We start from the raw sequence: 23,799 nt of genomic DNA on the forward strand, positions 1-23,799 counted from the left end.
CTTCAAAGCATAAACAAAGATTTAAATTCATGTTAAAAAAAAAAAGTTCTACTAAAATAAATGCTCAGTGAGATCAGAATTTAGACTTCTTTACAAAAATCCAGCATCTGCCCAGTAAAGGACATTAAAATACAGATGAAGGGAAGATTCTGGAAATCAGTCATTTAATTAGACCTGTATTTTCTGTATATCCTTTATGACAACAAAAACTATGTATCATCACATCTTATCCACTTGAAAACGTCAACATATCTACAGCAATGTCAATGATGGTATGACATTCACATCATCTGCGTATTTTCTCCCAAAATGGGTATTTAATTTGAAGATTGAAGTAAATCAATGCATTACCTTAAATATCAAGGTACTAGTCAATGAATGCATGTCATGATCCTTCAAAAGGACCAATATTTCACCTACTAAGATTGCTTTCAAGTTGTAATTATCACAGGCTTTTCAGCCTTGTAGCAACATACCTCTAAGTTCTGTTGGACTCAGAACTGTAAATCCTTCAGCAACGTTTCAAATAAAAAATTGTGATTTCACAAAATGAGCACAGCTTTCACAAAATCTATTCCAATTGCATTGACATAACAATGAAGTTAAAAAGTGTTTAAAATTTAATATTTTATTTTGATTCAAAGGACTTTAAAGGAATTGAATATTTTCTTTAAAATAATACAAACATTCAAACTGAAAACCACAACATTTCATTTAAAAACATAATTTGGGACTGATTTTCTCAGAATCATGCAAAATATAATTCTGTATTAGTCCTGATTCAAAATGAAAGTTTCTTATCAGAGTGAAAATTTCTTACGCATTCACATCTACCTTTTAATAATAACCCCAAGGATCTCTTGCTAAATACCCAGCGCAGGACAGGAGAAAGATACTGACTTTGACAATGATCAAAGAGCTTGTTCTAACTTTGTCAAACATCAGGATCCATTCTGGCATCTTAGAGAATAATTTAAAAGCTGTTTTATCTTCTTGCACAGCCATAGACCTGTGCCACAGTGCTGCACCGTTTCTGGTAATATAATACTAGGTTAATTTCTTAATAAATCTCTGAGCAAGTATATTACTAATGTACAAAATATATTTGTCTGGCTAGAGAGTGGATAAGCTAGGAACGCCTTAATATAAACATTACATCACTCAGTATCTTCCATTCCTCAAAACTGATTTTTACAAGATTAAAAGAACAGAAACAATAAAATAACCACAAAACAAGCCTAATTTAGCTTAGAGAAGAGTATGGTCAACCCAAACAGAAATGTTCTTGAAAAAGTGGTAAATAACTGAACTTTTTCTTCTTTCCACCTCTCAAAACAAGTCAAAGTTTGTCTTTACTAACCTTTTTTGTGTAGTAAAGCACTTTTTTAATGCTACACACAAAGAACTTTTAAATTTTACTGCAATAAAGTAAAAATAGACTGTTAAATATTTAGACCATCTGCTTCCCCGTTACAGCAGAGTCATATTGTATTTAGCAATTTTTTTTTTGCCAGACTCAAGAGTCATTACACATACACAGTAAATTCTCGCTGTAAGAGAGCGTACAATGCAGATCCAAATATACTTTCCTTGGAGGCTTCTGCTGTCAACAGGCAGCTTTGGGAAGACCTTTAAGAATAAATAAGACTATTTGTCAACGAGATTCTGAATATTCTGAGACCTATTAACACACGGAACACTTCTGAACGTTAACTCTACCACTATGTAACTCTAATAGCTTTAGGAAGACTATTCGGACTGTGTTTTATTTTACCACTGTGAATGATCCCACAAAAAGTGAAATCTCTCCACGGTAAAGTTTGGAATAAAGGTCAGAAAGGGGTTTTCCAGGTCAAGTCTAGAAGTCAACCAAGGGTATTATGTTATATAATGTCTCTCACACAGCTTCATTCGGAAAACAATTTGGGGTTTTGCTGCTATTTTTGTCTGAGAAAGACTGATTCCCAATATCATTCCTTGATAATTCAAAACCTTCTTCTGAAGAGTGATATACATTTATTCATGGCTACCTTATATTTATGTGTTCCTCCATCAACACTATTCTTAGCTTAAAAATTTTTTTCACCTTTACCTAGTCTCTCCATCTTCTCGCCTTTCCAAGAAAATGTATAAAAGTACTCCTGTTCCCTCTCAACTCTGTCTTCTCCAGAACTAAGGCAATTGCAATTAGTCTTTTCATGTAGAAGATGTTATTTCCTCTTTCTTCTAGCAGCGTTTTTCTGAATCTGTTCCAACTGGAGGTCTGCTATCAATCACTGCTGAGCCAAATCCCAGATAATAAGGTTCAAACCAACCCTTATTCAACTGTATTAATACTTGCCAATTTCTAATGGGAATCTTTTGCATGATACATCTCAGAATCATATCTGCCGTTTTTATATACACTTCTCATTGGTTGCCTACAGCCATTCTGTATACAGCATATATTTTCCCTCTCTGCTACTGCTAACTGAAAGGACAGGGCAGAAATTCTTGTTACTAGCTGCTCGGTACAGGACCCTAAACTTTGCATCATTAAATTTTCACCCCATCTCTAGTATTCTTGTTCTTCTGTGAAATCATACTCATTCCCTTATTTTACGATACAAGTCAATTTTGTGTTATATACGATTTCCACTAACATACTCTCACTTTTTGTGTTCAAATTATTAACAAAAATGGATTCCAAAACTTATTCTCAAGTAACAACTTTTATTAGCCTTCTTCCATCCTGTCCATATCTACTGTTAGTGAAAATTTTTCCTGTCTTGTTTTTATTGCTTAGCCTTACTAATTGTCTTTCTTTTTCTTACTCACTTCACATCTACTAATAATTCAAGTGTGGCCACTTCAAAAGATAGCTAGTTCAGGGATACTGTAGTTCCCTAGTCTAAAAGTCCCAGCATCAAAGAAAGAGGGAAGTTGAGTTATTCTGTATAAAGAAAGCTTTAGTAAATCCTTGTCACATTTTTAACTTAACCTTTTGACTTACAATTAGTTTTTCCTCCAAAGCAGTATTTGAAGTTCCTTTTATTATTACATTTAGTCTAACTCATCTGTAATTGCCTGGCTCACTTTTTCCATTCTTCCTTAAACATAACTGCTCTGTCAAACACAGATGTTCATAAAGTCATGACTGCTATTCTGATAGATTCAAAAAATTATTTCAAGTTCAAAATAGCAACATAGCAGAACAACTGTATTTCTGTAACTCATAAATTTGAAAGAAGTAGCTAACTTACTGTATACCATTCTGTTGTAGGATAACACAGAAACTTAGAATCATCTTCAATCGTACTTTGCATTTTGGCTACAGCATTAACAGCTGTAGCTGTAACAGCATTAAATGTTATTCGAAGCTTCATATTTAGTATTATTAATTATTTCCAATCAGACAAGATTTTTCAGTGGTTCACCCCCTATTTTTTATGTAGGTATTTTCGTTCAGATTCTACTGTTGAAAAGTGCAGTAGTTTTTCCAGATCATATTTTAAGCTGCGTCTTAAGACAATAAACAAAAATAGTGACCTAATAAAACTGCTTCAGAACATGATTGTATCAATACACACTTTCTAGATGCATCTATATGTAAATGCACTACAGAAATACCATGCAATAACTGAATATGATAAAGCAAGATTCATTAGATGTCACATTATAACTAAATAGGAATCATCTTATGGAGTATTTATGCATTTTCCCCTTAAATATAGCAAACAGAATTTTTCCTTTCCACAATCAGACTGCTAGCTAGCCATTTTGTCATAGGGCTATCCAAGCAGCTAGCAAGGAAAACCTGCCATTCACAAAAAATTAAGCAAAAAAGAAAATGATAAAAACATGATGTAGGATTCCCAGCTCCAAAAAGAAATATAAAGAATATGGCAGACTCATAAAAGTTATTTTCTTGGAAGGCTGTATTGCTAAATGCTATACTAATAGGACAGTGCTCTGTACTTACAAAAACAGTTTTCTGCAGAACTGAGATACTCACATGGAAATTTAGACTACCTAACTGATGGGGAAAAGTCTTGTACTGCTTTAAAGTGTGAGCAGTGTGTCATACTGTTTCTTATAGAGGAAACCTATATCTCTGCTTACATACATGGTAGAGTACCACCTAAAATACACATACGCACGAATACAATACGCACGAAAGCGTTCACCTGACAAATCTGACTTGTAGCAGCCGCATGGCTGTAACTCAAAACACAAGCATTTACTAGAAGTAGTAAAGATTAAAATCATATCATGCTCCAGTTCCTTAGAATTTCTGTGTTTTTTAGATTCTGTATCACAGATCTGCTGGATATTATTTCCCTTAGCTAATCGCCTGGATTTCACCAGGTGTTTTGCTTATGTGAAGCACGGAAAGATTTAGGCTTAGACTTGCTATTGCTCAATAGGAATGCCTCATTATGGGGTGAGCACAGAGTGCCTCTGTACTAAGCAGCATACTGAACAGAGGTTCATAGATGCAGAACCTTCTCTCTTCAGATTTCTAGCAAGAAATCTTTGAATAAAGGATCTATGCCCTCTTTCACTTACTCTTTTACACCATTCTATGAAGAGACACCAGCGGAAGGGAAGCTTAACTACCCGCAAATTAGAGAGAAAAAGAAAGATTTTACTGTACAGCAGGATCATTGCTGCTCTTGTCTTTCTGTTTGACTCAAGTCAAGTGCAGCCCCTTTTACTGCCTGAAGCTAACATTTAAGGTACAGAACCTACTCTTTAAATGATTACACAGTCTCTCTCTCTTTTTCATCTCTGTCATGTGATATTGCAAAGCCCTTCTGCAGTTAGTCCTCAAGCAACTGTTTCCTTTTCCTATTCCAGTAGCTGCTTCATTCCTTCCTCTGTCTTCAAGAACTTTCTCACTGATTCATCCTTACCACCCCCTTCTTCCAATCACACAGCTGAATATCTCTTTTTCTCATCTCTCCAGCCACTGCCTAATAGGTATGCAGCTTTGCCCAGGTAGGTACACCCAGGCTGTCAAGTTACAATCAAGTCTTCTATAATGTGACAGTTGGGAGATGCACAGAAAATCACATGCTATACTTCAAACCTCAGGCCATATACAGAGACTGAACTAAGATGTTTCTTTGTCTTTAACTCTAGTATATTGAAAAATAATATTATATTGAAATGTAATATTGAAAAAGACTTTAATATTGAAAAATAATATAATATTACTGTTTTAGCTAAAATACGGTGATGCATTTTTTACTTCCTAAAAAAGGTCAAAGGAATTGCATATATTTATATATTTATATAAAAATAGAAGAAAAATATTAAGATACCAGTTGATTTTCTTTTTATATGTAGTACATTATTTAGCCTACACAAACTAGTTGTATTTATTATAATGCTAGTTAGAAACTCTTATCTGGGATAGACTCTGAACTCATACTTTTTTCTTCATTCCCATTAGATCTTTAATTTAAATTATCCCTAACTTGTGAATGCTAGAGCAACAGCCAAAAGAACCAGTAGCTACAGGCCTTCATCTTGCTCTCCTTGAAGTCAGTGACAATACTCCTAGTCATAACTTTGAAGAGAATACAGGTACTAAGGAGTCCAAACCAGGTACTCTTTAATCTATAGGAGTTTTGCAGTAAACCTCAATGGGAGCAGAATTCGGGCCTCAAGGAACAGATGCCGATTAAGGTTAGAGTCAGTGACATCAACTAGGAAACCAGTGAACCTAAAAATGAATCTTTATAAGCTACATACCTGAGGCAGCGCTGAGTTAAGCTGTCGCTGGAGGGAGTCTCTGTCATAGATGACATCCTGTAGGCGTTGCTGTGCAAGTGACAGGCTTTCCTGTGTCTCCCGAAGAGTGTCAAGGAGACGGTCCCTTTCATCCAGCATGTTCACCATCAGCTGCTCAAAGTGAGAATCCGAGTCCGAGCCACTACTTTGGGACCCCCGTTGACTCATCGGGGTGTCCTCGTTTATCGTTGGCATCACTTCACACATCATTTCTTTAAAAAAACAAAAATCAAGGAAAAACTACTCAGTAGAAAAACATTTAAGGGGATTTATAAGAGGAATTAACTCTGTCACATGATTGGTAGATTATTGCATTGTTTCCCCCTCTCAACTTTGTGCTTTCAATGTTAATCAGACGGACAATAGGCAGGGATTAAATACAGTGACTAATTGCACACAGCAAAGATTCTGAATGTGCTTCCTAACAGAGAAGAGGGACTGGAAGGAGATAGAGGGTAACAAAATAACTTAAATTATTAATACTTTTGTATAAATAATATTCCTTTAAAATAACAGAAAAGACTTCCTCTGCAATTGTCATTTCCTTTATTGTCGATTTTCTGCTCTCCTTTACTTAATGTTATTACCGAATTGTTTGTATTGATGCCAACGGCTGCCATTAATTGCTAGATTTTGCCCTGCTCTGGGCATTTCCACAGTACAGTTCAGGCTAACCATTGATCCAGTATCATGCTGCTTTAACAATGCCAGGTTAATCTATTTTTCAATCTAGTTATTCCCACCCTTAGGGGAAATTATTCTCCAGTGGGCTTGTTCAGTAAGAGGTCAAGAACTAGAAACTCTCTTCTAATTACCATCCCTGTGATATCTTGTGCTTATGCTTAGTAATTGAATTACTAAGGACAGAATCACTGTTATTTGTTTCCTAAAAACAAATCCTGAGCACAGCAAATAATATTGCCTGGTCCCATTCTTCAATTACAAAGCTTCTTATGTGAACCTCAAACCCTCAGTTTACGCATGCATAAAAGCTTATGCTATAAGATACTGGGTTCATCAGATGAAAAAGAAAAGCAAAGCAAACAAAGTGAAGATATAACAGGCCTCCAAGCTCTTGAACAATTAGAACTTGTTCTTCTAGTCTGGCCAAACAAGTGCAGCAGATACAAGTATAGTTAAGTTTTAATTTCTGGAAATTGGAATTTATGAAAAATGGAAGATCTAGCTGTTTCAGAACTTAACCTAAAGACATACAACAAGAAACAATAAGGGTTAAGATAGCTGTGCTTGCTTTATTAAAACTAACTACCCCCTTCCCCATCTTTGTCCCAAGCACATAATATCAATTGCTTGCTGCTAAGATTTACTGGAAAAATGACCTAGCTTTGCGAAGAGTAGCTGGCCTTGACCATATTCTAAATGCTCATGGAGAATTTGGCATTCTTAATTTTCACTTCTTCAGCAGATGTGAATAACTAGCAAACTTGGTACTAAACTCATTAATGTTTCAGCATGAATTATCAGCTACTACTCTGCAGCTTTCACAGATAATAGCTTCACTACTGAGGTCTCCAGCAGATCTTGATCCTAATTTTAAAGTGTCTGGATTGGAGGCAAGGTAAAGGTTGTTTGCGACTATTGTCCACCTTAGCAATTAATTAGGTGTAAGAGGAACAGATAGTAGCTTAAAGTGATGGGTGTTGAGGCTCCTCACATCTCCAATATATTTGGAACAGGTAAATTTATTCAGGACTGTCTGACCCTATGCCACATACCTCCATTACACGAGGTTCAAAAATTTCTATCCCCAAAACCTTTCATCTTAAACTACAGGGTATGCTAGGAAGCACTACAATGTCCTTTCATCTCTTTATTGAGATGATGTTAATACATCAGCACCTCCATCAATAGTTTTCAGACTTAATGTTTGAAAATATTTACACCATTTCCACTTGATCTTTATGGTACCTACCACTTCCTCTTCTGAGTACGGACAATGTGTAGTGTGAAGCACCATAGATGAGTAGTGACAGACTAAACTCTGCAATTGCACTGGCCGAAGGACAGCTTGAATAAACTAGAACCCATCCTTCTGCACCTCGTTTTCCCTGGAAAGGCAGAACACCTTTCAGGGAATTCTTACTGATGCAACTGCTTTGTCCACTTATCCACCCTGATCTTTTCATACCTTATTTGGTATGCAGCAGATGACCAGAGACCAAGGTCTCTGCAAGTTTATTCCCTGAACAGAGACCAAAAACAACCTCAGGATGGCCTGTCAGCATCCCATGGAACACCTCCTGCCCCAGAGGACTCTCATGGGTGAACCCTCCATCATTCAAGAAATTACCTCCAATTTCCTGCAGATCAGGTTTATGATTTGAATGGCAGGGCATGCCATGAGTGCTGTGAAGTTAAACCACTATCACCAAGTGAAAACATGGATCCACGATAAAATCTGGAGATTATCATAATGGAACCGTTAGTTTCCAAAAACCCTCACATGAAGAAGGTGGGTAACTAAGCAAGCCCATGAAGCTGACACAAAGAACTCTTCTAGCAAATCAGTAATGGGTCAGTACAACCAAACAACAGCAACAAACTTCTACTTGCTAGGGTACTGAAACATACTGAATTCCCTGACCTGGCCCAGCTAGGACAGATGCGGACACAATGCCTGGGAACATGGAAAGATGATGACTTGATGGTCAAAGAACTCTCTGAAGCACATCACCAGAGCTTGGTTGTCCAGCACAACTTGTAAACATGGGTGGAAGACAGCATGGACTGGATCTGCCCAACAGCCAAAGGAAAAGGAAAGGATCCCCCTAGCATCTTCTGCAATGCCCAGGATAGCAAAATGACCTGGCACTGAGGTTGCTGAGTCCCTTTGAGCATTAGGTTGAAGCATAGCTTGTTCCTTGAGCAAGAGGACCACTAACTGTGTGGGGGCATATGTTGCTGTTTCTGGAGAGTGATAGAGGGCTTCCTGCAAAAACTGCCAACTCTCCAGAGAGTCTTGCTCCAGAGCCTGTACATGTCATCAAGGTACATGAGCCACTGCTCATGTACTGCTGGCCACCCTTCTGAGCAGCTAGCAGGAGCCTTTCCAGTAGTCTCTGCTATGAATGTCCACTTCCCGTTGTCTTCTGTTGTCTTTTCCAGGTGTTGTGGCATCCCCTTGAGAATGGAGGGATATGCTGTCCCTCCCTGCAACAAATGGGATAGGAAAAACATCATGGATCTTTCTTCACCATGGGACTCTGTGGGGAAGAACAAGTGTGTCTGGTAACCACTGCAGTGATGCACGACTCTCTTTCCTGTGACCTGCTGAACGCAGCAGCAGGAGAAAGCAATGCTGCCTGAAGGCTACAAGCACGTAGGGGATAGGGAGAGAGAGGAGAAGAGATGAAAGAGGAGAGGAAGCACAGTGGCTTGTTGGCCATAAACAGAACAAGAAAGAGACCACTGTGGTAATAGCAGTTCTTTATTTTGTTTTCTGTATCCTGCACAAAATAGAGACAAGCTGAAATCTTCTTCCTGCTTCTAGTGCCCTGGCAAAGTAGATGAGGCCATTAAGACTGGTGGGTTATCCTGCCTGTTTTTGCTATAAACGTACTGTACACCATTCCTCTGCTCATTCAGACTGAGGAGTTGTCCTAGTTTGTTTGCAGTAGGGTTTGCACTAAACAGTAAGGGGCTACCGCTCCCCTCACAACCACTTACCTCATATCTTACTGAGTAAGGATATGGGAGGCTGTGGACCTTATATTCTGCCAGAAATAAATAAAAGCACCTTCTTTCCTCATTCCCAAGCCCATGTCGCATGACAGATCTCTTGCCTGAAGGCTCCCTGGACCACAAAACTGCTTGCATCTTCTGGATGCTTGTGTTTGCACCAAGCCCAGAACCTGAAATGGCTCAGGCCGTGCAAGATCTCTGCAGGAGCGATATGTATGGCCATGAACAGGCTCTTCACAAGACTAGTGGTGCAGTTTAACATGCTTGCTGGTGTTGGGGGAAACAGGCAGGGAAGCCTGTGTGTGGACAGCTGTTGCTACCTCAGCAGTCTCTCTTTCTGTAGTTAATTATGGCGATGTGAGAGAAGATATATACATGGTTGTGGGGCAGCAATGGGATCCACAAGTTAAACGTTCAAAGCACTATGACCATGTCTTCTCCCTTTAAGCTGCTGCATTCAGGGAGGGGAGTGGATCATGTGAGTGCGCTTATTTTGAAAGCTTGGGAGGGCTGTGCTATCCTGACATGGCACTATGACATGGCACCAACTTGGACTATGAGTAAGACAGCATAGAAGGCAGGGAGTGGGTAGGCAGTTTCTGATGTAGGCAGTTGCTATTTGGATGTTTTCTCCCACAGCTTATGGCCCCAGGAGAATTGCATTAAAAGGTACAGAGGCTCTTGCAGTCATATTGGTGATGTACATTGCTTTCCTTCAGTTCTGTGATCAATGCCATTATTCCACTGGAACCACACACATCCTCTCCCTTTCCCCGCCTTCACCTTAGAGACAAATATAGAAAAGTAGTATGCTAACCCAGGCTGCATCAAGAGTGCAGAGGGTAGAGGGTAGAGGTAGAGGGTGCCAAAAAGGGGTGCACTGATGGTTACAACGGTGGGAAACAGGGGGAAGTGGAATCTTGGGCCATGTGAGGACATGCCTCTTTTCTGGGACCCAGGGATAGGTCCTGGAACAACTCCGAAGGGAATCCCGCTCCTCAGAATGCTCCTGGCCGCCAACCCAGGAAACAGGAGCAAAATTTCAAGCAAACAACTGCACATTTATAGTTGGGCTCCCAAACAAAGATTTCCTGCAGGTCTTCATGAAAGGCACACATTTGCCATGCTGCCCCTGATTTAGTATGATTTGTGTCTTGCCTTTAGAAAAGCAGTCTAAAAACAAAACAAAATAAAACAAAACAACAACAACAAAATCTTCATCTGGCCTTTATTACTCTCATACCCGGCAGCAGATGGGATGCTTTCAATCTCCTGAGGCTGCCACCATTTAATACCTGTCCCTAAGAAATGCTGGCCTTTTTCCAGCACACTTTCAAGAATAGAGCCATTTCCCCAGAACTGTACTGCACCCTGCTGAGTTTTCTGTGTGATAGAGGAAGGAGTTAAAATACCAAGAGAACTTGAAGAACATAAAAAGGAAGAAAAAAAGAAAATAAAAGGAAAAGGGAGATTCACGAAGAGGGGCTGCAACACATGATAAAGCAGGTAAAGCAGCGAAAGGATTTTAAACCCACTAAAGTAAATAGAGGGGTAAGTGACAACAAACAAAATGATCATAATTTAGTAGTAGAAGATTGGAAGCTGAGGGCAAATAGGAGGGTACATACGCACTTGTTTTTTTATATAGTAAGTAAGTGAACCATGCCAGGGAGTCTTGCAGTTTCCAGAGCTTTGTGATTGTGCACACATATTAGGCAACCCTTGGTTGATCACATGATGATGTGGTTCACACATGGGTCGGCACATTAGGCTTTGGAGCAGGCTTCCAGTTTAATTATAACTCAAAGGAACTTTGTTTGCACACATCAAAAGCCCACGAGAGCTAAACCAACACAATGCAGATGGAAACAACTGAGGGATTCACATCAAAACATAAAACTAAAATAGTACTGCTCTGAGAAATTAGCTATGGTTGCTAATGTGGTCATAGCCTGAGCAACCTTAATTATATTTTTAGATTTCTAACGGTGGAGAAGGGGACAACTATGATTTTCCTTCTATGCAACTTTGAATTTTAAGCCTACTGTTGGTGATTAAAAAAACCAAACCCCCATCAATTTTCTTCTCCGGCTTCATAACATAATCAACTGAAATATTTTATAGACTGAAATCAGAAGGAATCACTGTAACTACCTACTCTTGACCCACTAATCACAGACCAGCACAGAACTCAGCAGTGGACCATCTTCAAAAATCCCATTTTGTCTTTCCACTCTTACTGCTTCAAAGACTATTTAGGCTCATAAGGAATTGGTTTTCTAAAGTGTAACCTTTGAATAGACTAAATATAGTCATAAACTGACATCTAGATAATCCATGTTTTCTAATTCTGTTTATCAAACAAAGATTTGAGATGCTGCTCCCTTGCTATATAACTAACTGCCTATAACGATATAACCAGAGAGAGACCAAAAAGATCTAAGGTCAGGAAAAAAATTCAGAGTTCTCTACTTTTCTGAATTGTTTTTATGCAACTTAATAGGTCATTAGTTCCTCATTCAACTCTATGCGCACACTGAAATTCAGAAACAAAAACATGTTCATCCAGTCTGTGCATATATTTTAATCTCTCTACTGGGTCTGCATGTACCACCTCCTGTGTTAAGGTTTTTGTTATCCCAGAGTAATACTCCTTTTAATTATCAATACATTCAGACTAACTACTACAATGAAATTAGAGTTGCTTATCTTTGATGAGTCCTATATGAGTTGATAGTAACAGTAAAAGAAGGATAAGCAAAGACCAACAACAATGTATCTGAAGCATCAAAATCCCTTCTCTGAAGCTTCCAACAGAAAACTTGAAATGCATTGTCACAATTCTAAATGATAACCTAACTTCTGTGACAATTTTAAGGTAATATGATGAAATATAAGCAAAACTAGAGTGTATAAGTATCTGCTTTGAACTTCAAAAATTTACAGTGACCACTGAATCTTGCTTTTTTTTCCTCCTCCCCTCCAAACTAACCCTGAGCAACCCCATCTTATTTTGACATCGGTTCTGCTTTGAGCAAGGGATTGGCCCAGAAGATCCCCACAACTGAATTATTCCATGTTTCTGGAGAGAGCTTTAAGTTCAAAGAGCTTGCTCATTTACCAGAGGGATTTTGAAACTTAATATACATTTAAATGAGACTGAAGGGAAATTTGAAATAAATCAGAAAAAAGAACCCAACAAACACACACATTGTCAGCTCACCTCACTCATAAAGAATACCTTGATTTCTCTAGGATTGCCTGCCCTGTGGAGAAGTTGGGGCTCTATATTCTTGGAATAACCCTACAAAAAGTAAAGAAAATTCTCTTTTAAAAATTAAAAATAAACCTTGACTATAAGTATGGCCACATTTTCAGATAGTACTAGTTACACTAAATGTCTTAATTTCTGAGTGATGGTTGGACACCTGTAAGTGGTTCTGCATTTCAAAACACACTGAATCATAGAAAGCTGAAAACACAACCTTACTAGGATATGAAATGAATAATTACATTATAGGCATCCAAAATGTAAAGAAAATCACTGATTATTTTGGAAATACGGGCAATTATTCTTTATCAGAAAACATACAAAAAAAGAATAAACTACAGTTTTCCATTGGATGCTAAAATGTAAGCTCTCAGAACATTTTAACTTAAAAATTTTGAAAAATGTTTCTTATAACTGAATTTTTCATGTCCCTGCTTACTTTCCAGCTTTATTCATCATTCATCTACCTCAAAGGGACAGGTTTGAAGAAAGCTTTAATGACTTTTTCACCCACTCAGTGAATTACAATAAAACAAATACTGAAACAAATATGTTTAGAGTTAAGATTAAAAAGCTGCTAAAGCCCATTTCTGCAGGGGAACACATATGTGCTGAAGAGCAGGAGTTCTACTTAAGTTGTCTGCACTCTTTCTAGAATTATAGTAGTAAATATAAATAAATATTTTTCCCCAAAATTCAATCACTGCAATTGTTCCTATACAAGGTCACCTATTATCAAGTCAATGTTTACAGCATACCTAAAGGCCCTCAGTACATTTAGCAAGTTACCCTAATTATAAAGAGTACTTTATAACTTTATAAACCCATACTAGATTTTTTTTGTTTGAACTTTCTACTTTGTCATTAATGGGAAATACGAACACATTGTCTTCTTATTCAGAAAAACAAAAATCTTCCTAATACCATTCTTTCCCTCAAAAAAGGAAAAAAAAAAAGAAAAAGAAACCCCCAAACCAAAGACACAGATCTGCTTTCTTCTCTAAAGGAAGATACATGGCGTTGAATGAAACAAATTCAGCAATTTGTAACCAACTGTAAAAAGTCAGTTTTGCAGGTTCTGAGTAAATTCCCACTGAAGTCATTTAGTAAGGACTTCTGTACTAAGATTCTAGTCACATGGGAGGAGGAAGAAAAGCTGAAGAAGGAGCACTTCAGACATTCAACTCGCATTCCTAACTTTATACCTCAACTCATACCGAAGTATATACCAGTGGTGCCCAGCCATCCACCTAGGAACTCCATGCAGGTCTTTATGCTGGTAGGAGAACTGCAGGCTGTAGCCCCCAGAAAACTGAGCCAGGAAAGGAGTTGGGGGAGGAAGGTAAGGTGAGAGGGAATCGTTAACAAAGATCTTTGTTAACCATCCTCTTCCTCAGAAGTAGGTGAGAAACAAACCAGATAGTCATGGTACAGCAGCCAGCTGCTAGCTGTCTTGCTCTGCTAGGACAGGACTGAAGAAATGTTCAGTTACATTTGAGGGAGCACAGACCACCAAGACCATACACATGAATGTAACAATCTCTCAATGCAATATACATTTACTTTAGGTCAGCAGCATTTTACTCTTAATACACAAACACCGTTTCTCGGATTCATCAGGAACCACACAGGAGGCATTACAACTGCCTTGTTTAGGAAACACGCACAGGGCCCAAAACTCAAGGACTTCAGTGGAAACTGAACTTGTGTAGCACCTTCTAACTATTCCAAACCCTCTAAGAGGTTTTGAGGGAAAGAGGTATACTAACAAATTACTGCTTCTCTTAAAATCCATGAAGACTGACACTCAGGCAAAGTAATAACTTTAGAATGCTTCTGATTTGAAAAAAATAAGACTATCTATATGTTTTTAACATTATTCTCTTACTTTTAATAGTATTTCTAGACCTCAGGCGCTCAAGTATCATAGACATACACAATGAAAGTCTGTGAAGCAGCACACTAAAGATCTCTAAATATATTCTCTTCATTGTCCATTGTGTATCTGATACATCATTTATGGCAAAAATTATTCCCGGTTGATTGGTTCCTATTTCAGTATTTTCTCCAATCATTTCCATGGAGCCAAATCCAACAACTACTTAAGTGTATGGAAATACTATCATGGACTTCAGTGGGTTTGGATCAGTATCTGTAGAGACAGTTGGAAAAGTCACTAACGTAGGCAAGCCACTAGCCTCCTATCATTTTATTACCTCCAAACGGGAACATATAAACCAAAACTATCTTATATATTATGCTTAATTAACGAGCACACTGGATGTTATTTTACCACTGTCTACATTATGAGACAACATGAACAAGTTTCCTCTCTAATTACAAAACGTTTAACTGGCAAAAAACAATCATTCTTTAAAGTGCTCTGTTCCTTGAGAGGGGGGAAATGTGGTTCATTGTCAGTGCATTAAAGGTTTTTCAAGTTATGCAAAAAAATGTCACAGCAACTATAGTGTTAGCTGCATTATGTTTCCATCAAGAGTGAACGGATTATTAGCTCAATTAGAAATACTGAGGTTCGGTTTAGACATCCAGATGAAGTGAATGGACAAGAATTCCAAGAACAGTATAGAGCACATGCCCACCCTTGGTTAGTGTTATATAAGGCTCCTTTTCAGGAGATACTCCATTAACCATTAAACTGATAGCAAGTCTCTTTCTTTTTTGTCTACTGATGCTGATAATCACGTACAGACCAGGTGTGAAACGGCATCCTTAATATTCACTTTTTTCTAAATGACTTTCAGAAAATAAACTACTTGAAATATCTGTTACATATATACACTATAAAGCAGGGGGGGAAAGTTGTCATCTTTCTTCTCATTGGACCCCACCCTATTTGACATCTTCTGTTGTCTCGCTTGTCCAAGACTCTGGGAAATTATTTATTTATTTTTGGCTCTGTAACAAACTGTACAGAACGCTATAACAAATATATTCACTTTCTCATGTAGTCTGGGAATAATTTACCAGCAGCACTTACTTCGGCAGGCTGTGGGAGTGAGAAGGAGAAAAAATATTTGGCTCTAGCCTGACAAAGGCTTTTAGGCAAGCATTCATTTTGCTCACCTTGCAAGCTACCAGCCTCTAGAGATGTGAATCCAATTTTATTCCTTCACTTTTTTGTCCACTTTTGGTTTTAAAAGCTTGTTTTCTGTATATTCAGGTGTCTGTTCTGGACATCAAGGATGAGGAGTCATTTCAAGTTACTTACAATTTTTGCTGTGAGAAAAAGTAGAAATCTTAACTACCACACATTCTAGCCTGTCCATAGTGACATCAGCTTGAAAACTCATTTCATTGGATCATTCTGGATATTTTGCATTTATAAGCTTTTTTTCCCCCAAAATGTTATATAGATTTAGTGGCTGATAAAGAGAGTTCTTATCGCAATTACGTCTTTTCAAATGCTCTCAGCAAGATCGCTCTTAAGCAGCACACTGTAATTCCATAAGGAAAATCCTTCCTATTGTCTGAGTTGCATTACATGCATATTCCTCCTCCTAGTTAACTCCTTACCTACCAGAGTCTTCACTAAACTATGATATCACCTTTAACAGAAGCATCTTGCACTCTTTCCACACGGGAAGGGTGATGAGCACAGTGCCTTAAAAAAAAGCACTTATTCCAACCATTTATTCTTTATGTCATCCCTCCAGCCTCGAAACTCCCTCAACCACCACGCTAAAAAAGAAGTTGGCCTCATGTTTTTTTTTACTCTGAAATTCCCGAACTCCTAAGTCCTATTACAGAAATGCATTTAAATAATACCAGACATACAACAGCAAGCAGCAGAGAGCAAGATTTTGCATTTGCACCTCACCTCCCAAAGGGTGCCGAGGCTAAGGAAGGAAGGTCTGACTCAGAAATAGAAGGCTCAGTACCTAGCGGCTTTTATTTCGGCGCCTGCTCTTGCACTTGATCAATAACAACCGCAGTCTCCACCGGCTTCGAGAGGGGACTCACGCAGCCGAGTGCTCCTGGACCGTCTTCCTAGCAATGGTGACACAGGCGTCGCTCCGAGGAACCCCAAGCCCCCGCACCTGCCCTCCTGCAAGACTGGCTGCTTGGCACCTCGGCATTTTCTTCCGTCACTTCGTCAGCAGCCAAGAGGAGAAGCGTCCATGGGAAAAATGGCATATTACAAATTTTGCTTTGGGAAGCAGAGCTCGGCTCAGACCATTGTCGGGAGCAGGAGGGGGGAGAGCGGTTCTTAAAGCTCCAGCAGCCCCTTTCAAGCAGCAGCAGCAGCATCTTTACAGCTGGAAGGAAGCGATTACAAGGGGGAGGGGCCGGGGCGACAGCATCTTTCTTTTATTTCTCTTCTTTTGTTAAACTTAACTGAATAATAGCTGACTTCTCTGGTTATTCAGTACCTCCCAGGCTAATTAGGCCTCTGTGCATGACTGAAGTTCACACACACGCACGACCGCATGATCAAAAGCAAACGCCGTTTTCTGCTTTACAGAAAGAAATCTTCCGCCCGCAGCTCATCCCTGCCTGGCAGGCACCGTTGTCAGAGTCTGACCTCAGCTGCGCAGCCCCGAGCCCCCGGAGCTGCGGCGGTAGGAGCCGGGGGAGTCACGGCCATGCGCTCCGCGGCGCGGTGCGCGCACCCCCAGCCAGGTCCCGGGCGGCGCGGCCAGCTACGCCCGGGCTCTTCCCTCCGCTCTCCTCGACGGGCTCTGGCTGTCAGGCGCTGGGCTGCCCGCTCCTCCTGCCTAACTACGAGCTGATGTCTGTTTAAAGCCGGATGACATCTCTGAACTGCTATATTCTGTAATTTCTGAAGAGTTCAGGCAAACGCTACTCCATCTCATCTAATCGGATACTTAGTGTAATAAAACGTATCATCTGCTGTAATCCGACCATGACAAAGCAGCGATAATATCTACTATAATCTGACTAGTCCAGGCACCTAATTAATATTTATGCACTTGGAAACGCTAGGAGTGAGCAAGCGCCGGCTCCGCAGGTCCGAAACGCGGACGCGCGCGGCGCCCCCGACGCCCCGCTGCGGCCAAGGGCGGCGGCGGAGGGCGGCAGGGAGGCAGCGCGGGGGAGGGAGCGGCTAGGGCGCTGCTGCCGCTCGGCGCTCTCCCCCTCGGCGGGGACTTCCCCTGGAAGCCGCTGCAGTGGTTTCCACCAGCCCTTAAATAAATTCTGAAGTAATCACGTCTGCTCCCCCTGCCTCACGCACACGGCTCCCCAGATGCAGCAGCTGCTGCTCTTGCTCCTGCTTCTTCGCAGCTCGCAGGGCGCTAATTCCCTCACGCCCACTCCGTAACCCCCCCCCCCCAAAAAAAAAAAGACACCGTAGGGCAAGAGTCAGAGGGGACCGCGGAGAGTAACCGAAAAGAGCAGGGCTGCCGGGCTCCCGCCCTTCCCCTCAGCGCGATCGCGCAGGTCGCTAACGGCCGTTGGAAAGGGCGGGCGGGCGCGCGCGCCTGCCCGGCCGTTGGCGAGCCGCGGCTCGGCCCGGCCCCTCTTCCCAACGGCTGCGGCGCGGCGGCCGCGGGCCCGGGGCGGGTCCGGGTCGAGGGCAGGTGGTCGCACGCCGCCGAGCCGGTAGCACGGCCGGGCTGGGGAAGGGATTGCAGGGCCTTGTCCTCCAAACGCCACGGCCGCCTGGCATGGCGGTGCGTGACTTCTGCCCCCGGCGGGAGGACGACCCGAGAGTGGGTTTCTCCCCCCGCCCTCCCCGCATACAGGGCCAGTGACACCTGCACCTCCCATTCCTGTGTCAGGCCTTTCCTGACTACTGCTGGGCCACAGAGAAAGGACCTCAAAAGGGACAAAGAAGTACCAGGAAATGATGTGGAATCGGTGTTTTCAAAGTGTTTATGTGAAATTAAGTTCATCCCAGTTTGGAGACTGAGGACAAACTTCATTCTTGCAAGAAAGATTTGATCATTTCTTTCCATTTTTTCTACATATAAAAATTATACTTGTTTTGTCCATGATGGATGGATTGTGTTTCTCCAAAAAGCCTCAATTCACTCCATCCACTTCAGAAAGGTGGGGGCAGGGGGAGTGGTAAGGGAGCCACACAGCCAGCACGGCCTCTTCAGGTGCTGGGGTGCTTGCTGCTGTGGCAGCTGAACACCTTCGCGCTAGGTTTGGCTTATTCCTGTTGCTTGTTCCTGACACAGTATTGTGGAAAATGTAAATGTACAGAGGATATAAATATATGGTAGAAATCGAATACTTAAGAAGAGTTGCCAACATGGACACTTTAAAAATAAGCGCAAAGATAAATGGCAAACATCACTCTAAAAGGCAGCGAGTTAGCCAGGAAATACTGGTGCCGCACCAGAGTCTATTTCAAGTGCTTAGCCTCACAATGCAGTGTGTGGGTTAAAAGGACCAAAATAGTGTGAGGAACTACTTTGGTAGCCTTCCTACGCTTCCACGTATTTTTTTGTCACTTTTCTTAGCCCTTCCAGATCCTTACACTGACTTAATTCATCTTCAGCATACAAACCGTTAGACTACTTGCCTAACAATCGCATTGCAGCTGAAAGCAAGACATATCATCCATCAGAGACCTATGCACATGGCTAACACAACCAGTCTGAGCTTTGAGTTAGGTGAATAACAAAAAACTTGAGTAGCTCAGAAGGGACTCGTGAGAGCAAGTATATTCAGCAGGGAGCTGCCTAGGCTGGCTAGGACAAAGTTCTTCAAAGAAGGGCATATCTGTTTTTTTTTCTTTCTAATAGGTTAAAGCATACTACTCTGTGTGCAATAAGGTATGTAGGTCAAATCAGGATTTGCAGCTTGCAATTCTCCAGAAGTCAGCACTGTTATTTTTTAAAACAGAGTCTATATGCTTGGAAGGATCACTGTTTTCTTTAAATTGTTGATAAAAATGAGTGATGTTGATGACATCCTTACTTCTTGTTCCCCTCTTCAAACAGTGGCTTACTAATTAAAGCACTTGCCAAGCATGTGGGAGATTTCATCTCAATGTCCTTCACCCAAGGTGGCTGTTTTCAGCACTTACCTAGGAAAAGATTCCAGCTCCTGCTCCAAGGACTGGAGTCAATTATTTGCAAAGCTCTATAGCGGACAGCCCTCCTTCCTAGTCATTTGATTTATAAACATTTGTGGAATACCTTGGAAAGTCTGTCAACCTCCCAGCTCCTCATACCTTTCCTCTTCACCGTCTTTCAGTCATTCAAGCAAAAAACAGCACGGAAAGACTACTTTCACTACTCATAGGATTGTCCTAATTGACCTGCTACTCTTAGCTTCTCTGTTGCCAGCTTCACAGATGAGAAAGCGGCTTCAGTATTATGTTGCACAATACTGAGGTTACTGTATAGTGCAGAAGCTGCCAATTAGTACCTTTACTTTGTGATACCAACTTACACAGGAGGCTCCTTCTATTCAAGCAAGTAGGCTTTTGAGGTCAATGAGATGGAAGAAGAACAGCTCTAAAGAATGGAAAATGAAGAACTAAGGAAGAACCACAAAAACACAGATGGAACAAGTCCTCTGGGCTTTGTCATAGTAAGGGAATGTTCCCTACAGCAGAGGGCATCTTGTGGTAAAGCTTTGCGTGGATAATTCTGATCAAAGACATAATAATATATTTGATGGAAACTTTATTAATGGAAGGTACTGGACGTACTATTTAGCTATGAACACAATCTTCCCTTGATTGGAATTTGAGCCATTAGATGTCCAAAACATGCTTTTGTTTATCCAAGCTCTGACTGCGTAAACCAAAACTATTAATTCCCTCAAAGCATCAACTACTCTATTGCACTGTCGATTGGCACTATTTTATCTGATATATGAGCATATGGAGCTTACATGAGATAAGTTAAATGGGTAAAGACATGTAGGAAGAGTAGAGCAGAGTGAGACAGTACTCTATATTACCGTAGGAAGTTCTCCCAAAGCACCATTAGCTAGCTGGTTGGAAAAAATGTTACAGTCTTAAGACAAAAAGAATATTGAAAAGACAGGCCCAAGAGGTGGCTTCCACCCCTGTGTAAGAGTAGCCGTGAGTCTTTCTGGCAGGCTGTCACTATGACAGAGAAAGTTGAGGCTAATGAAATCTTTTGCTATGAACAGGATGAAAGCAGGAACTCACATCACAGTATTCTCAAGGAATAATTGATCATGTAGGGAGGTGAGGAAGCAACTTGGAAAAGATTTGTCTTCGCTTTCAAGGCATAACTGAGGAGCAGGTAAAGGGATGCAAATGTAAATGACATGGTCAGAAAAAACAAGAAAGGAAGGTGGTCTCTGTAGCCTCTTTTGAATAATGTTGAAGGTGCAGGACTTTATATTTTGAAGCCTGGCAACAGGGTCTTTAGTACCACAACATGATGAAGGCCTGATGCAGATGGAGAAAAGAGAACCTGACTTAGAAATGTTACACAGGGTGGGGAAAAACAGATCAGGAAGACTTAGAGAAGGAGTGCAAGGAAGAATAAAGCTCCGATCTTGCCTGAGACTGGAAAAAAGAAATATAATATTGTGTACATAAATTACATTCCAGTGCAACTGGAATAACATTTCCAAATTGTACATTGCAGTTACATTCACGCTTATTTCCCAAAGGTTCTCTGCATATTGTCATACCTTTAAAGGCTTCTCTCTATTTCCTCACTTTAATTTTTTTACCTTTTTAAGCTATGGGTTTTACCTGACGTGATCTGATTGCTATGTTTTGCTAGCGGACTGTAAAAAAGTTGGTTTTGTTATGCAAAAAACTTTCCACAACTGTCCCCAAAAACCATCATGGTAACTTTTAAAACATCCCAGTGCCAATGTCTGATGGGGGAGGGAGGAGTAAATTAGAACAAGGACATAGTTTTGGCTTAGCTATACATTGTTCAAAGCCAACTAAAGACCAATTAATTTGACAGTATGGTTAGCATCTTTCAGTACAGTGGAAAGTCTTTAGCTAGGAAAGGATATCTTTTATCTCTGGTTCAATTAGCTTAATCTGCAGAGAGGGTGCTAGTTCCAAACTAAGGAATGGTTGACTGGTGAATCTTCTGGTCTTATGACACTTCTTCAAGATGCTTTTTCTGGAGACAGGATTTAAGGGCTGGTAAAGACCCTTCTGGAAAATCCCATTTACGCACATACTCCTGCACAGAGAGCTGATAACTAAAGAGGAACTTTTATGTGATCTGACAGGATATGATTGGGAACATTGTTCACCTAAGAGCAGTCACTCTACTCTTTTTCTAGACCGTCTAATGTTACTCAATTGTAGTGTTATTTGCAGCTAAAGTGGCATGAGATGCGAGTAAACAGCCGAATTCAGTCCACTGCAGAAATATTTACAGTGTAGCAGAAAATTTCACTCTACAGTAGTTACTACAAGAAATGAAAGGTGGCATTCAGCTCTACTGAGAGGAGCTGGCTGTGCTATCAGATTCTTGGGCTACTTTTAACTGTTTTTTAATTATCTTGAAAAGATGTAAGGTGCAAGCAACAAACTGCATGAGGGCAATAAAAACAGCTCCCATTCATGACATAATTTTTCCTTTTGCCTATTCTGTTTTTTTTGTAAATTGCTTTAAAGCATCATGTATTGATCTTTTCCAATGACAAAGGTAAAAATCTGGTATGGTACAGATCTGAGTGGGTAACAGTGATGTCTCAAGAAGTCGCTGAAATTCAAGCACATGAGAGTGATTTCCTATGCACTTGCTTAGCTAAGGATGGAATGACTCAAAAAAGCAACAGTCATTAAGAGTCAGTGTATTGTGATTTTTAAAATATTTTCAACATTTTAAAATTTGTGATCATAGTGCATTTTTAAAGGCCATTCAATTTATAATCCACTTCATCACATAGTATGAGTTAAAGAAGGAGGAACTGATTTCCAAGCCAAGAATAAGGACCACAAACTAGACATAGATCAGAGGCAAACAGCAAAGAATAACATCAGCAATAACTAATGCTGACAAAAGATATTATAAATAAGAAACAATCCATACCACGTTGGCAGTAAGGCAGCCATCGTAGCCTGCATCACAGCAAGTGAACTAAATGACGCTATTAGTCTGTCTTTTCACCCCAGGAAGCTAGTTCCATCACAAGCATAGAAAAGATAAGATGATCAGGAGCAATGGAGTGTCAAGGTGTTGAGGCCTCTCACAGGTGCTCAACTCATATCTGACTCCTTTACATACACAAAAAACATCAGGCCTGTTTATAGTAAACCTCTGTACAACATCATTCAAATTAAAATTTCCGTAAGGAGTTAGCCATAAAGCTCCATCCCAGCCTAGCATCAATGAGATAGCTTCAGCTACTTAGACTTTCATAACCTCTCTGCTTTGCTACAAAAGTGCCATTTGTCTGGATAAAAATACTCTTATGATCAGGAAAATGCAGCTACTGCACAATAGTGCAGTATGGCTCTGCAGCTTGGAGATTACTCCAAGCAAGTCAAAAGACACACTCTATTCCTCGTTCTAGTTTTAAGCTCTAGGGTATAGAATTTTGAAACAAGTTCTGATTCTCAATATTTGTCCAGAAATTCCATGGCTTTTTGGATGTCTGTAATGAAGAGTAATGAAAGTTTGGGGTCTGACAGTCATGTTCTTGTGGGATAACAGACTGTTTTAATATACTCAGCAAAAATAATAAAATGAAGGACCCTCATAAAATTTTCTCAGCTTCTGGGCTGACTGTAAGATCTTGGTCTTTGCTTTCTCTTACAAATTAATTGCAGTGTGTAAACAAGCCAGAACAAAGACATGCAAGCAAGCATGCTAAAGGGAGGCACTTCACTGCAGACCTTTTCCCGGTGATGAGATAAAGGAAAAAAAACCCTCAAGAGATGTTAGTTAAAACAGATATTTGCCAAACTGCTTTGTGAATTGCTCTTCTGCAAGTATTTGGATACAGTAGTGAATTAGATTTACGAAACCACATGGGATCAATGCCTAGCCAGGGGTGCTAAGCAGATTTGCACAAAAAAATGATCGGTTTATCTTTTTACTCCAGCTTCAAGAGTGTTTCCTCACCTTTTAGTCATTCAGTTTCATCTG

General features: G+C 40.2%; 1 protein-coding gene across 13 annotated transcripts in view; it reads right to left on the reverse strand.

Annotated features, from left to right (window-relative positions):
• Positions 1–17,662, reverse strand: part of PPFIA2 (PTPRF interacting protein alpha 2) — a 355,163-nt gene extending 337,501 nt beyond the window's left edge. For 3 of the 13 annotated variants that reach the window (XM_009669543.2, XM_068936438.1, XM_009669530.2), the window contains exons 1-2: positions 16,593–17,656; positions 5,740–5,990 (exon numbers count right to left, since the gene is read on the reverse strand). In XM_009669543.2, coding sequence (XP_009667838.1) covers positions 5,740–5,988 — 249 coding nt within the window. In that variant the 5' untranslated portion in view covers positions 5,989–5,990; positions 16,593–17,656. Of the gene's footprint in view, positions 1–5,739; positions 5,991–12,703; positions 12,785–16,592 lie in introns of all 13 variants that reach the window. The other 10 variants (XM_068936437.1, XM_068936432.1, XM_068936433.1 and 7 more) reach the window with 8 other exon arrangements.
• Positions 17,663–23,799: the final 6,137 nt, after the last annotated feature.

This window comes from Struthio camelus, chromosome 1 (assembly GCF_040807025.1).
Source record: "Struthio camelus isolate bStrCam1 chromosome 1, bStrCam1.hap1, whole genome shotgun sequence".
Classification (NCBI taxonomy): domain Eukaryota; kingdom Metazoa; phylum Chordata; class Aves; order Struthioniformes; family Struthionidae; genus Struthio; species Struthio camelus.